This window comes from Scardinius erythrophthalmus (assembly GCF_964197995.2).
Source record: "Scardinius erythrophthalmus genome assembly, chromosome: 20".
Lineage (NCBI taxonomy): Eukaryota > Metazoa > Chordata > Actinopteri > Cypriniformes > Leuciscidae > Scardinius > Scardinius erythrophthalmus.
The window spans coordinates 26,992,257-27,005,807 of NC_138240.1; the positions used below are offsets into that span (position 1 = coordinate 26,992,257).

Here is a 13,551-nt window from a genome sequence, read left to right on the forward strand (position 1 = left end):
GAAAACATGCTTGCTTGCTCCATCCAAACCCTCTTTTGGGGTTATGGTTAGGGTTATCTTGCTTTAGTACAGTTATTATTAACAAATACTGATTAGGACATCAACATCCCTCTTCATAATTTTTCTTACCATAAAAGCTCATAAAGTACGAGAGGATGTAAACGAGGAGGAACCTTTGAAAGTAGCTTCACAGATCAAAACAAGAGAGTGAAATCTTACAGTCTACCAGCTGCAGCATTAAAAACACAAATTCATTCATTCTGGTCAGTTCAGGCATTTCTCTAGAACATTACTCCTAGTTGAAAAAAATCTTTACGCTTGGATTAATAAATATATCCATTATGCTTCAAGTGTAAAAGGCACATGAATGGGCAAAATGTAAATTAAAAGACGTGACTTAAAACTCCACAATAATGAATATTTCTTCTTTTAAAGATTTTGAGAAGAAACAAGATTATGCTGTATTTCTAGGTCACGGATTTGATAAGCAAATTAGTGACATGAATCACGTGAACTCCTTTATTCAAAAGGTCACATTTCCACAAGATGTTCTTTGGTTCATTTTAATACATGATCATCAGGTTTCACACAAACTTGTGTGACTGCTGCTATCAAAAACTTGTGGTCATTTTTCAGTTCAACTTGTTAAACTTGTCAAACTGTTAACTAATGTAGCATGAAAAATAACTAATAACTGAGTCTGATGTCTAATTTATATTTATTCATTTGTTTGTAATATTTGAAGTTCTTGGTATTATTAAAATAGGGCTTGTATGATTTAGTTCATTTTGTTTGCGTATTTGTTTTTAGTATTATCAGTATAGGGTATAGCATGTTTTAGTTAATATATTATAGGGTATAGAATGCTTTAGTGAAAGTTTTGTTTTATGAATGTAGTTAAGTAGATAGATTGATGTTGTTTGTGTGCGAGGACTGAATGTGGTTGCTGCTATTGTAACAAATCTAATTTCCTGAGAAAGATTAATAAAGTATCTCTCTATCTATCTATCTTTCTATCTATCTATTAGTGGTCTCAGACTACCGTGTGTATAATTCAGATATCGTTTATGATCATTGCACATGCACAACAGGGTTTTTCCTGGGTCAAAAATGGTTTTCAGTGGTGGCGGAAACACTCTCAGTTCACATGGGTACTTTGTATGTCTATGCCTATTTACAACATGTTTTGTAAGCGTTGATCATTGAAGCCAATCACAGACATATATGTTGCGAGCCAGAACACAACGGCTCGGCCAATCAGAAATGTTTAAGAATCCGTTCAACAGCACTCAAAATGCTAGGCGGAAATGCTGGTATCGTCACATTTTCTACATTTTAAAATACCCAAGTCGGTACCTTTGACAACACTATTGACTATTCAGTTTATTTTAAGGAAGAGTAAACTTGTGAAATTTGAAATGTACCATGTTTATAAAATAAGTTGATAAGTAGGTAAATGTGTCAGTTTACACAAAGAACAGTTTAAGCTTTTAAAAAAGTATAAGCATAAAATGTTTAACTTACTTTGAAATGTTAAATTTAATTTACAGACTGAAAAACTTTTTGTGCTGTTTTTGTTTCTAACAGTTTGGACTTGAATAAAGAGAGAAAACCTGCACTTAACCTTTTCACGGGAATTTTGTTTTCATGGTTAGACAGATATTGTGATGTATATGATTATCTAGGAATACATCGATTATCGCAGAATTGCTGTATCGTGATATTATCGGTATCGTGAGACATGTATTGTGTATGGTATTGTATCGTATCATGAAGTACCCTGTGATTCCCACTCCTAGTAAATAGAAACCTTTCACACAGTGCTTACACAAACACTCAAGGGAGCAGTTTAAATCATCTTCACATTAAATTATCAAATACATTTTTGGCAAAACAAAGTTTCATTTTGGCGGCCGCCAAAATACTATCAATGCAGTAAAACCCTGCACAAACACAGGACGAGCTATGCACCAAAGTTTAATATTTAAGGATCAAGGTCTGTTCACATCCCAAACCCGAAATCTTCATTAGGGAAGTGATATTTTCTGACCTTTATGGCGACGGGGTAGACAGTCGAGCCAATTTCAAAGCTTCCTTTCTTGAACATCATTACTGATGTGTTATTAATGCAGGTACCTGGACACAAAATATATGATGAACACATGAAACAAACAGAAGATCAGGGTCTGGTTGCACCAGCTGTGCTTAAGTTACAACTTAGCCTGGTTTTGACGTAAATGGACACTAAGTTACGACTTACGCACTTCTAAATTTTTTGCGTTGCACCATTAAACTTAGTTGAAGCGTAACTCTACGTATAAACTAAATATTTACGGCAGTCTCCGATCAGGAGTAACGGTTGGAATAAAATAGCAGACAGACTGAACTGCATCAATTAGCTCTTCTTTCACCTGACAGACTTCAATTCTTTAGACATATGATAATGCTGACATTTACCCTCGCTTACATTTTAAGAGAGAGAACATTATGTGAAAAGATTACTTAAACACAAACCCGTCCTAAACAGCACGCCGCTGTGTGCATCGGTCCATGCTGTGCATGTCAAATATCAGACATAATCAATAAACGTAATTTCTTATGTGTTTTGTATCAATTTTTATTTATTGATCCTTAATAATTACATTTCAAATACAGTTTCTGAATGTTATTTACATATAAAAACACTTATGTCATGATCACGAGGCTATCATATTTAATGGAAACGATACTTGGTTACTCACGTAACCTCAGTTCTCTCTAGAGAGGGAACGAGTATTGCGTAAGCTTGCTTACGCTGCGGGAAAAGTCTTCTTTTCTCGAGATACTGAAGCCAAAAATTATCCTTAATTTCATATTTTGTCAACGCAGTGCAGCTGCGGGCAGCTGAGCTAGAGCGGCATACTGCACGCTCATTGGCTGCCGCGCGGCAACTGCTTAAGAATACCAGTGAGCCTGGCGTGACGTCACGCCCAATGAGGGCGCGCGCGCCCTCGCGCGTCACAGCCCGCCAGAATGGGCGGCGTCATAGCGTATATAAGGAAGGCTCGTAGGCTATATTCTCTGTTTTCTGTCGAATGAAGCGACACGAGCTATAGGCTTTAAGCACGGCAGGGAACGCAATACTCGTTCCCTCTCTAGAGAGAACCGAGGTTACGTGAGTAACCAAGTATCGTTCTCTTACGAGAGGTTCTCTCGTATTGCGTAAGCTTGCTTACGCTGCGGGAACCCCTTGTCCACGCCGTGCACGCCTAACGATCACATATGACACTTTATGAAAAGCATAGAGGTGAAATGACAGGTGGCCAGCGGTGCGGGCCAACACGTTCATAAGCACACCTAGGGAACACAAGAACGGCACGGCCGGTCCATGCATACTGATACCCTGAGCGTGCAGCTCAACAGACAAGCTAATCGATAGTACAGCCTGCGCACATGAGCAGGACATGAACACGACTAGACTGACAAAAGTTTAGCCTGCAGGGCGGGAACTTCCAGGTTATAAAACCTAACAAATGTAGAGGGGGACGCCCAGCCCGCCGCCATACAAATGTCATGAATGGAAATCCCGCTGGACCATGCCCACGATGAGGCCATGCCTCTGGTGGAATGAGCCCGTATGCCCAACGGACATTGCAGGTCTTTTGACGCATATGCTGCTGCAATAGCATCCACTATCCATCTGGATAGCGTCTGTTTCGAGGCGGCGCGACCCTTAGCGCGCCCTCCAAACGAAACGAAAAGCTGCTCTGAGAGCCTGAAGGCTGCAGAGCGCGTGACATAACACCTTAACCCCCTGACCGGGCAAAGGCGGTTAACACCCTCCTCACTGCCGGATGACGGCAGGGCTGATAGGGTAATGACTTGAGCCCTAAAGGGAGTACCTAACACTTTGGGGACATAACCGTGCTTCGGTTTGAGAATGGCTAACGAGTCGTTAGGTCCAAACTCGAGGCACGACGCGCTGACGGACAGCGCGTGCAAATCACCCACTCGTTTGACTGAAGCCAGAGCTAGCAGAAAAACGGTTTTAAGCGTCAAGTATTTCAACTCCACAGAGTCCAAAGGCTCGAAGGGATGCACTTTTAGGGACTCTAGGACCAGAGACAGGTCCCAAATAGGGACTGACGGGGGCCGAGGAGGGTTCATGAGGTAATGAGTTCGTTCCTTCCCAGTGAGCGGCCGCGCGCCGAATCGGCGAACGCTGCTATGGCCGCGACGTAAACCTTGAGCGTGGAGGGGGACCTGCCCGCGTCCAACATCTCTTGGAGAAAGTTTAATACCTGTGGGACTCCACAGGACTGAGCATTAGAACCCTTTTCCACACACCATTTGCTAAACACCGACCATTTAGACGCATAGAGCCGCCTCGTCGAGGGGGCTCTGGACTGCGTGATCGTGTTAATTACCCCTTCTGGCAGATCAACGAATATCCGTTGATTTCCCACGCATGCAGAGACCAGTGCTCTGGATGTGGATGCAGAATCGATCCTAGGGCTTGAGAGAGAAGATCTCTCCTCACCGGAATCGGCCATGGGGCTGTGTCTACCAGTCTCATCAGCTCGGGGAACCACGGTTGGTTTTCCCAGCGCGGAGCTATGAGGAGCACTGCGCAGTCCGCCTCCCTGATCCTCGCTAGCACTTGAGGCAGCATCGAGATCGGGGGGAACGCATACAGCGGAACGCTGGGCCAGGTCTGGGCCAGCGCGTCCTCGTGTTTTGAGAAAAACCTCTGGCACTGAGCGTTCTCGCTCGCAGCGAAGAGGTCGGTCTGCGCTTCGCCGAAACGACACCAAAGTGTTTGGACCGTCTGGCGGTGTAGAGACCATTCCCCTGGGGGAACGTTGTCCCTGGACAGTCTGTCCGGGCCGTCGTTCAGACGACCGGGTACATGAGCTGCCCTTAGGGAGCGCAGCGGGCCCTGAGCCCAGGATAGGAGGCGCTCTGTGAGAGCGCGCAGGGATCTGGATCTGATTCCGCCCTGGCGGTTCACGTAAGACACCACTGAAATGTTGTCCGAGCGAACTAGCACATGGTGTCCCCGTAGAAGCGGTAGAAAGTGCTTCAGCGCTTTCTCGACCGCCAGCATCTCTAGACAGTTTATGTGAAGGCTTCTCTACGTATTCGACCATGGGCCGCAAATCGGACTGCCCTCGTGAGTTGCTCCCCAACCCATGTTGGACGCGTCTTTCGAGACCACTTTGCGGTGTGCGATGACCCCCATCGTCACTCCCCGCTGATACCATTCGGCCGCCAGCCAGGGCTGCAGGGCTGAGACACAGCGCTGAGTCACTCTGACTGGTGCACGGCCCGAAATCCATGCTTTGCGGGGCACTTCTGACTTTAGCCAGCATTGAAGCGGGCGCATTCGAAGTAAACCCAGCTGCAGGACCGCTGCGGCTGACGCCATATGGCCCAAAAGCCTCTGAAAGGTTTTCAGGGGAAAAACTTTTCCCACTTGAATGGAAGCGGCGAGGTGTCGAACACAGCGTGCGCGCTGTGTTGACAATCTGGCCGTCATCGCTGCCGAATCCAGATCTATACCCAGAAAAGTGATAGACTGGCTGGGGGTTAGAGAGCTCTTGTCCCAGTTCACGGAAAGACCCAGGCTTTCCAAATGACCGAGAAGCGCTTCCCTGTGAGAAACTAGTTCCTCTGTTGAGTGCGCTATAATGAGCCAATCGTCCAGATAGTTCAGAATTCGCATTCCCTTTAATCTCAGGGGTGCGAGAGCCGCATCCATGCACTTCGTAAATGTACGGGGTGCCAGGGACAGACCGAACGGCAGGACGGTGTACTGATATACCTGACCGTCGAAGGCGAATCTCAAGAATGGCCTGTGACGGGGTATAATCTGAATCTGAAAATACGCGTCTTTCAGATCGAGAGAGATGAACCAGTCCCCCGGGCGAATCTGCGCGAGGATTTGACTGGTCGTGAGCATTTTGAACGGCTGTTTCACGAGCGCTTTGTTCAAATATCTCAGATCTAATATAGGTCTGAGCGCTCCGCCCTTCTTGGGTACGAGGAAATAACGGCTGTATAAGCCTGCCTCGGTAACCGGAGGGTGAACTCGTTCTATCGCCCCTTTGTGCAGCAAATTCGCTATTTCTGCGTGAAGCAGATGAGCTGCATCCGCCTTCACTTGAGTCTCGACCCGGGCGCGAAAGCGCGGGGGGCGGCGAGCGAATTGAAGCGAATAGCCCTTTATCACTGTGTTTAGTACCCACTTCGACACTCCCGGAATAGCTTTCCATGCATTCGCACTCATAGCTAGGGGTCGAATCGCCTCCGGGTCCCGCCCGCCGCACAGCGCGGGACAGGGAGCCTGTGGCGGTATGTGCGCGAGTCGCGCAGTGGCAGTGAGGGGAGACGGGGGCTCGCTGATAGCGGCAGCCGGCTGAGTGACGCTGTGATAGAGCGCTGTGTGTGACGGCTCGCGGCGCGGAAGCGGGGCGGGCTCGTGAGTGTTTACATGAGAGTGTGCGTGCTGTGTAGCGGGCACAGGGCTCTTTATTAACACACAGCCGGTGGCGGAGTGTTCTGGTCCCCGAATGTGTGAGACAGAGCGGGCACTGTGTAGGTGTGAGCACTGGGGCGTGGGCACGTGACCTACAACTAACACTCGAGCGGCCGTAGCGCGCTTTATGTGAGTGCACTCTGTGGGGTACACAGGGGAGATTGTGCTTGTGTGTAGCAATGAACACTGGGACGTGGGCATGTTTACTACACTCATAACACTGACGGCGTGAGCCGAATGACCAGATTTTACACTCTTTATTTGATTTATCTGGGTCGCCGTAAAAACGGCGTTTGTGGGCAGGCGAGAGAGTTGAGAAACTGGCTCGTTGGCTGCGGTGGACACTACTACAGTAGCCTTTATCAAGGGGACTGGCAGAGGGATACAAGTTAGCTTTGACGGCGGTCCGGCCGCGGCGGGACTCAACCGTCTTTTCCTCCCGACGAGTGCTAGGAGGACTTCGCAGGCTCGGGTTTCAGCGAAACTCTAGGCCGGGGACCCCGCGGGGGTGGCGGCCTGTGCTGGCTGGTGGAGCGGGACCTGGGTCGGCCGCGCTGGCGCTGCTGCGAAGCTGGAGGTCGAGACGGGCGCTGCGTGGAGCTGCGTGCAGGAGGCTGAGTGTTAGAGCGGCCTGCAGCGGAGCTCGAGCGGCGGGGCAGAAAGAGGTTCATGGCCTGTGACGCCTTCTGTACTTCAGAGAAGCGGTCCACGAGGCCACTCACCGCAGGGCCGAAGAAACCGGTGGGTGAGAGCGGGGCGTTGAGAAACACGGACCGCTCCTATTCCCCCATGTCGGCTAGCGTTAGCCATAGGTGGCGCTCTAAGACGGTCAGCGAAGCCATGGAACGTCCGATAGCTTGGGCCGCTGTCTTCGTCGTGCGAAGGGAGAGATCCGTCGCACTGCGCAGGTCGGTCAAGGCAGACTTATCCAGTTCTCCCTCGTCGAGCTGAAGGCGGCGAAGACTCGACCGGCTTCCTCAGGCTATCCTAAGCTGGCTCGTTAGCTGTTCCTTGCAGGACAACGGCGACGGCTTCCTCTCAGAATTCAGCGATGCGAGTGCTTCGCTGAAAAGACAGAAATCAGAGAATATAGCCTACGAGCCTTCCTTATATACGCTCTGACGCCGCCCATTCTGGCGGGCTGTGACGCGCGAGGGCGCGCGCGCCCTCATTGGGCGTGACGTCACGCCAGGCTCGCTGGTAGGCTTAAGCAGTTGCCACGCGGCAGCCAATGAGCGTGCAGTATGCCGCTCTAGCTCAGCTGCCCGCAGCTGCACTGCGTTGACAAAATATGAAATTAAGGATAATTTTTGGCTTCAGTATCTCGAGAAAAGAAGACTTTTCCCGCAGCGTAAGCAAGCTTACGCAATACGAGAGAACCTCTCGTAAGATAACTTATTTTTACCGTTGTAACGTGAGGCAAAAGAAGTTAGAATTAAGGATTTTCAACACAACTTCTGCTCACGTATTTGAAGGCTGCTATTGGATCATCGAGGCTAAACGTCATGTTATGCGATTACGCATTACTTTACGGAGAGCTTACGACCTACTAACAACGTTCTGCCTTACGAACAAATGGTGCAATGGAATAAAGTACAAAGTTAGTTACAAACTAGCTAGTAGTTACTGAGCCTCTAGTGTGGACTTTAAGTATCAATTTAAGAAAGCTAAACTTACTAACGGCTGGTGCAACCCTACCCAGGTCACTTGTGATGGCAGTCACTATAAGCTTACATAATGTAAAACACTTATTAGAAGAGAAACTGTAATGGGGCAATTGTAATGTTTTTCCATCACATTCTTTCTCTGATCTATCAAGAGTGATCAATGCCGGTTGCATAAATGTCTTACACAAAAAGGTAGACTGATTAGCCCTAACTAATTTCTAGTTGGTCCAACTAGTTCTTAAGACACAGTCTTAACATAGTGGCTGTGTTTATGCAACTGGCCCCAGTTCACTTTGTAAGAAATGTTCAACAAACAATAATTTTGAGTTTTGGATGTTTGGATGTCCAGTATTTGTTTCTTGCCGTCAAGTTATGACGCCTTTTTTTACATTATATACACAACCATTCAAAAGTTTGGGGTTAGTAAAGTTAAACAAATATGTATATTTAAAAAAAAATATATATATATATATATATACAGTATATATATTTTTTTTTACATATATTCAAACAAAAAAAACTATTATTTTGAATTGCAATAATATTATATATTATATATGATATAATAACTATCTTACAGTATTTTTTATCTTAAGCATAAGATCTTACCAACCCAAAAAGTTTTGAATGGTAGTGTATGTAAAAAAAAAAAAAAAAGTGTAGTCTCCCCTAGTTTCCCTTTCACATCAATAATCCTTTCTGAGAATGAGTTCAGCTTACCTTCAGGGAATATGAGGATAGGCAGTTTGCTTTTGTCTTTTACATGATCACTCAACCTGAAATAAAACACATTTGATTAATGACAACAACGATAAGTGAGAGTGTTATAAAAGAACCAGTTTCAGTGTGATATATGAACTACGTTAATTTGCATTTTTTAGAAGAAGAATCGAGGGACCAGTTGCAGAAACTTAACCACTATATTAACCCTACTCCTCTCCGATTTTTGACGATTTTTAGACGATCTAAGTGGTCTAAGAGTTTGCTTTAAACTTTCACATTTGAAATGGGAATACACAAAAATAATTGACTGGGTTCTAAGAGTTTTTGTGGTTGTAATAAAAATAGTAACATACCCTTTCCTCATGGGTCAATTTGACCCCAATACCGCTTACACACACACTCAAATAAAGGGATGAGACTATAGAACATCCCCAATGCAGAACACACTCACAAACACAAACACACAGATGTACACCACTCACACTTAAAAAATAGTCTTTTTTTTCAAAAAGATTTATTTTTAAATGTCTAAATATATCTATAAATGCATAAAAAGCAAATTTAAGTTTCAAATTGGAGTTTTGCTCCCATTTTCCAGTGTATTTGCTTTATATAATGCAGATTAATGTAAATATTTTCCACAAGAGGTCCGCGATACACTCAATGAATGAATGCATGATTTATTATTGATGTTTTCACTAGAACTGGACTGGAATGAGGTATTTATTGTGAAAAAATGCTTATTTTCAATTAAAATAGTACAATTCAAGAATCTAGAGGCAAATAAAATAAATCACCAAAACATTTGTAAATAGAAAAAGCATACATTTAAAGATAACATTTTATCATAATAGACTGATATATGATTTTTGAAAGAAAAAAAAAGTAGTGTAATTTTTTAGGCTCTGGGTCATTTAAAGAGGTCATCAAAAAACATCCTAATTTAGTTTTTTTCTATCCTGTTTCGACCCTCTCTTTCGAACACTCAGTTGTGATAGGCGTGCCGCATTCAAGACTTGGAAGTAAACACCCACTGCTATGAGTGGGTAGCAGTTTTGCATATTAAAATATTTTAAACGTCCCTGTCATTACATGTGTGGAATTGTTTTGCAAACTTCAGATTTTGAAAAATACATTGTTACATAGTTGAAACATCTGCCAACCATGTGAAACAATTATGCATATTATTACATAAACTTTATTTGCCACAACCAAGACTTATAAAGCATAAGTATTTGGAGTTAAAAGGATGACTTTCTGTGTTTCGGGTAAATAGAATTATGAATGAATGTACCAGTGTTTGTCACATTGTCATTATTAAAGGCTATTCATAGTTCATCCTTCTCGATAAAGTGAAAAACTTATATTGTCATATTTTGAAGCGTTGTGTTTTAAATAAAATGAACTGTGTTGTAATGTCTTACTGATGACAAAACAGATGTTGCTTACCGTCACTTTTATTCAGAATTACAGTGAATGGCTTAGATCAGAACAATAACAAAAGCGTTCTCTAACGTGCTTTCTTCCGTGTCCTATAAACCAACGCACTAACCTCATTAATGCCATAGCAAAGGAAAGAATAGCGAATCACAACTGTTCAGTTTGACTCGGCGCTACAGTATAAATACTCGATACATCAAATGATCTGTATCAGACAAAGCAATAGTGACACATGGTGAAAACACTGTTACACTTGAGTATTGCGACATTACTGTCATATCCAATGTAGTTGGCGCTGCATCATCTTTTAATTTCAATCTCTCTGAAAAGCCTGCGTCTAACCGTGTCTTGTTTAAAAAGGAATCTGCAGTAAAATGAAGTGAATAAACGAACAGTGTCTTACTGACGCAATCTGACTGGAACTTAAAACAAAATTTTATAATAAAGTTCAATAAAGAAATAAAGTTTATCCAAGCTTTCCTTTTTGTTAGGATTACAAGATGGTGTTTTTCCATAACTTGGCACATTAAAGCATTAAAGCAACACCAAAGCACTTTTCCTCTGCGGTCGCCCTACATGTTGGAAGCGGAATTGTCCATTACCGCTGTCGTAAATAATTTAGCCTACCGTCGCACGCACACTATTTGTTTATCCAGCACCGGCTTTAGAAATAACGATGTCCACAGACAAGGTAGAGTATGTTGCATGATTTTATGAAAGTATGATGTATTGCGTAGTGATGGGGACGAGACCGCCTATGCCGAGTTCGAGTCAAGACCGAGTCTTTGAAGGGTCGGGTCCGAGTCCGTTGGTTTTAAAATTCAGTCGAGTCCGAGTTAAGACCGAGTCTTTGAGGAAGCAAGTCCGAGTCGAGACCGAGTCTTTAGGAGTCGAGACCAAGACCATAAAAACATGTCAGTTTTCATATTCATGATTTAATATCACCCCAGTTAATAATCAACAGTTAGGCCTACTGACTAAGCTAGATTGGGAATTGTTTAGAGGATCAGTCTTAACGTCTTAATATGGACTATGCTTTTACTATCATTAAAAAAAATCCCTACCACATGCATCATCTTCTGCCTATTTTTCTAAACTGCTTCAACAGTGCTGCTCTGTCATCAACATAAGCCCACCCTGACTTTTTTAATCATAGTTAGGACATGCAGAGCAAATAAAAATTTTCTAGTGGTACGTATTCTAGTGGACTAGTGATGGGGACGAGACCGCCTATGCCGAGTCCGAGTCAAGACCGAGTCTTTGAAGGGTCGAGTCCGAGTCAAGACCGAGTCTTTGAAGGGTCGAGTCCGAGTCAAGACCGAGTCTTTGAAGGGTCGAGTCCGAGTCAAGACCGAGTCTTTGAAGGAACAAGTCCGAGTCGAGTCCGAAAAAGCAGAAATCGGTCTCGAGACCGGACTCGAGTACTACATCACTAGTATTGCGACATCAGAAACGAAGAAAAACTAAATAATAATAAACATTGCTTGCTATTTTTTTTTTATTGTGTGAAACGGTACATTTGAAACGGTCTAGCAATAGCAATATAGGTTTTCACAAGGACGAAAAAGAAAAACGTATTGCCTAACAGTTTAGCATGTGATAGCCATTTGCATTGCTGTGAAAATCTTGAGCATTTTATTGGAAAAAAGTTGCAGAGACAGGTTACACCGTTTTTAGTTCAATGTTCACTCTAGTTCGAGCTCTTTCTCTATCATGTTCCCATTTTTTTGTCTTTTCTTCCCCTCCTCTGACATCATACCCTTCCTTTTATTCGCAGACTTTTATAGCTAGGTATCTTCCATTTATATGTAGGCTACCTGTCGAGTACACTCCACCCAGAGCCTTGCTCCACCTATCGGCTATTGTAACGCTTGCCGTTAAGCAAGTCAAATTTGTAGTTTCTTATGTCTCATTCGAACTACAGATCCACTACCCGATCTGGCAAACTTGCATAGTGCGGTTATAGCCGATAGAGGGCCGCAAAGCGAATGCAGAAGTGCCGTTCACCCTGTTACGAGTTGATGAACCACTGAAACGATTTTGGAAACATTATTTTAAGGTACAAAATAATTTTTGGTGTTGCTTTAAAACGTCTTGTAATCCTCACAGGGATCTCTATCGTATTGTAGCTGGAGTAATCCTGTGTTTGCGTCTCTCAGTGGGAGGGGCTAAAGAGGCAGTGATGTAGATCTTCTTCTACATAGGCGGTCTTTCGTTGCACTATGGCGTAATAATGTGACAAAATACGAAACGAGTCGTTTTCTGAGCTTGGCTTCAATAAAAGCTACTTTTGGACTAACAAGGAAGTTTTGTGTTCAGAAACTTACAGGATATTTGTATAGTACAATGACCATTTTTCAAAAGATTAAAGTAAATTTGATTTCTCATGAATTAATGAATTCTTTAACCAAGGGGTTAAATCAGTCTTACTTTTCCAATTCAAATGATACTGATCTACCTTTTTATGTAACTGACTTTAAAAAGTTATGAAGAAAAAAATAAGACTTGACTAAGCAGTTTATGCAACTGGCCACAGCACTTTTGTTCAAAATCCAAAGAAATGAGACAAGTGTTGATGCTGAGTTACCTTTTAGCCACTAGATGGCGATCTTTGACTTCTAATCGCTCAAACCAAATGTGTGGACAAGCTTTCACCATAGACCTCTGAATGAGCCCCATCAGGCCCCCATGGATCTGACCCACCTTTAACACACACACATAGACACAATTTATTTACACTCTGACCTTCTTTCTCAAATACACATGAATACACACTCACACACTCACCATTGCATAGCATCCATCACTGGCCAGTATAATGACATCAATGGGTGAAGTGTGGTTGGCAACACAGATGCCTCCATTCTTGGGTTTATTTTCACTGTTCCAGAGAAAGACACAGACAGGAGATTGTGGGCAGAGAGTGTAAATAGTTACAGGAGAAACATGGAGAGCAATGTTTATGGTAAGGTAAACAGGTTACGAGTTTGTATTGGCAACCAATAGTTTAGGAGCATCTTCATATTAAAGGAACCAGTTTGACTGGTCAAGGGAGAGGTCCCGAGAGAAAGCATGACAGGAATGACAGGCTGAGATAATGACAAAGAGAGCACTGGAGAAGTTTAAAATCTGGTGAATCAAGTTTACCTGACCTGTAACTAAAACACAAAGCCCCTGTTAACTCACTGTTACCTTCTGGTGTCA

The 13,551-nt window shown here is 43.6% G+C and overlaps 1 protein-coding gene across 2 annotated transcripts in view; it reads right to left on the bottom strand.

The window, feature by feature from the left end:
• Window positions 1–13,551, bottom strand: part of LOC308681050 (glycerol-3-phosphate acyltransferase 4-like) — a 44,010-nt gene that overhangs the window by 10,890 nt on the left and 19,569 nt on the right. For both annotated transcript variants that reach the window (XM_081349572.1, XM_081349571.1), the window contains exons 7-10: window positions 13,135–13,228; window positions 12,935–13,050; window positions 8,905–8,960; window positions 2,051–2,136 (exon numbers count right to left, since the gene is read on the bottom strand). In XM_081349572.1, coding sequence (XP_081205698.1) covers window positions 2,051–2,136; window positions 8,905–8,960; window positions 12,935–13,050; window positions 13,135–13,228 — 352 coding nt within the window. The remainder of the gene's footprint in view (window positions 1–2,050; window positions 2,137–8,904; window positions 8,961–12,934; window positions 13,051–13,134; window positions 13,229–13,551) is intronic.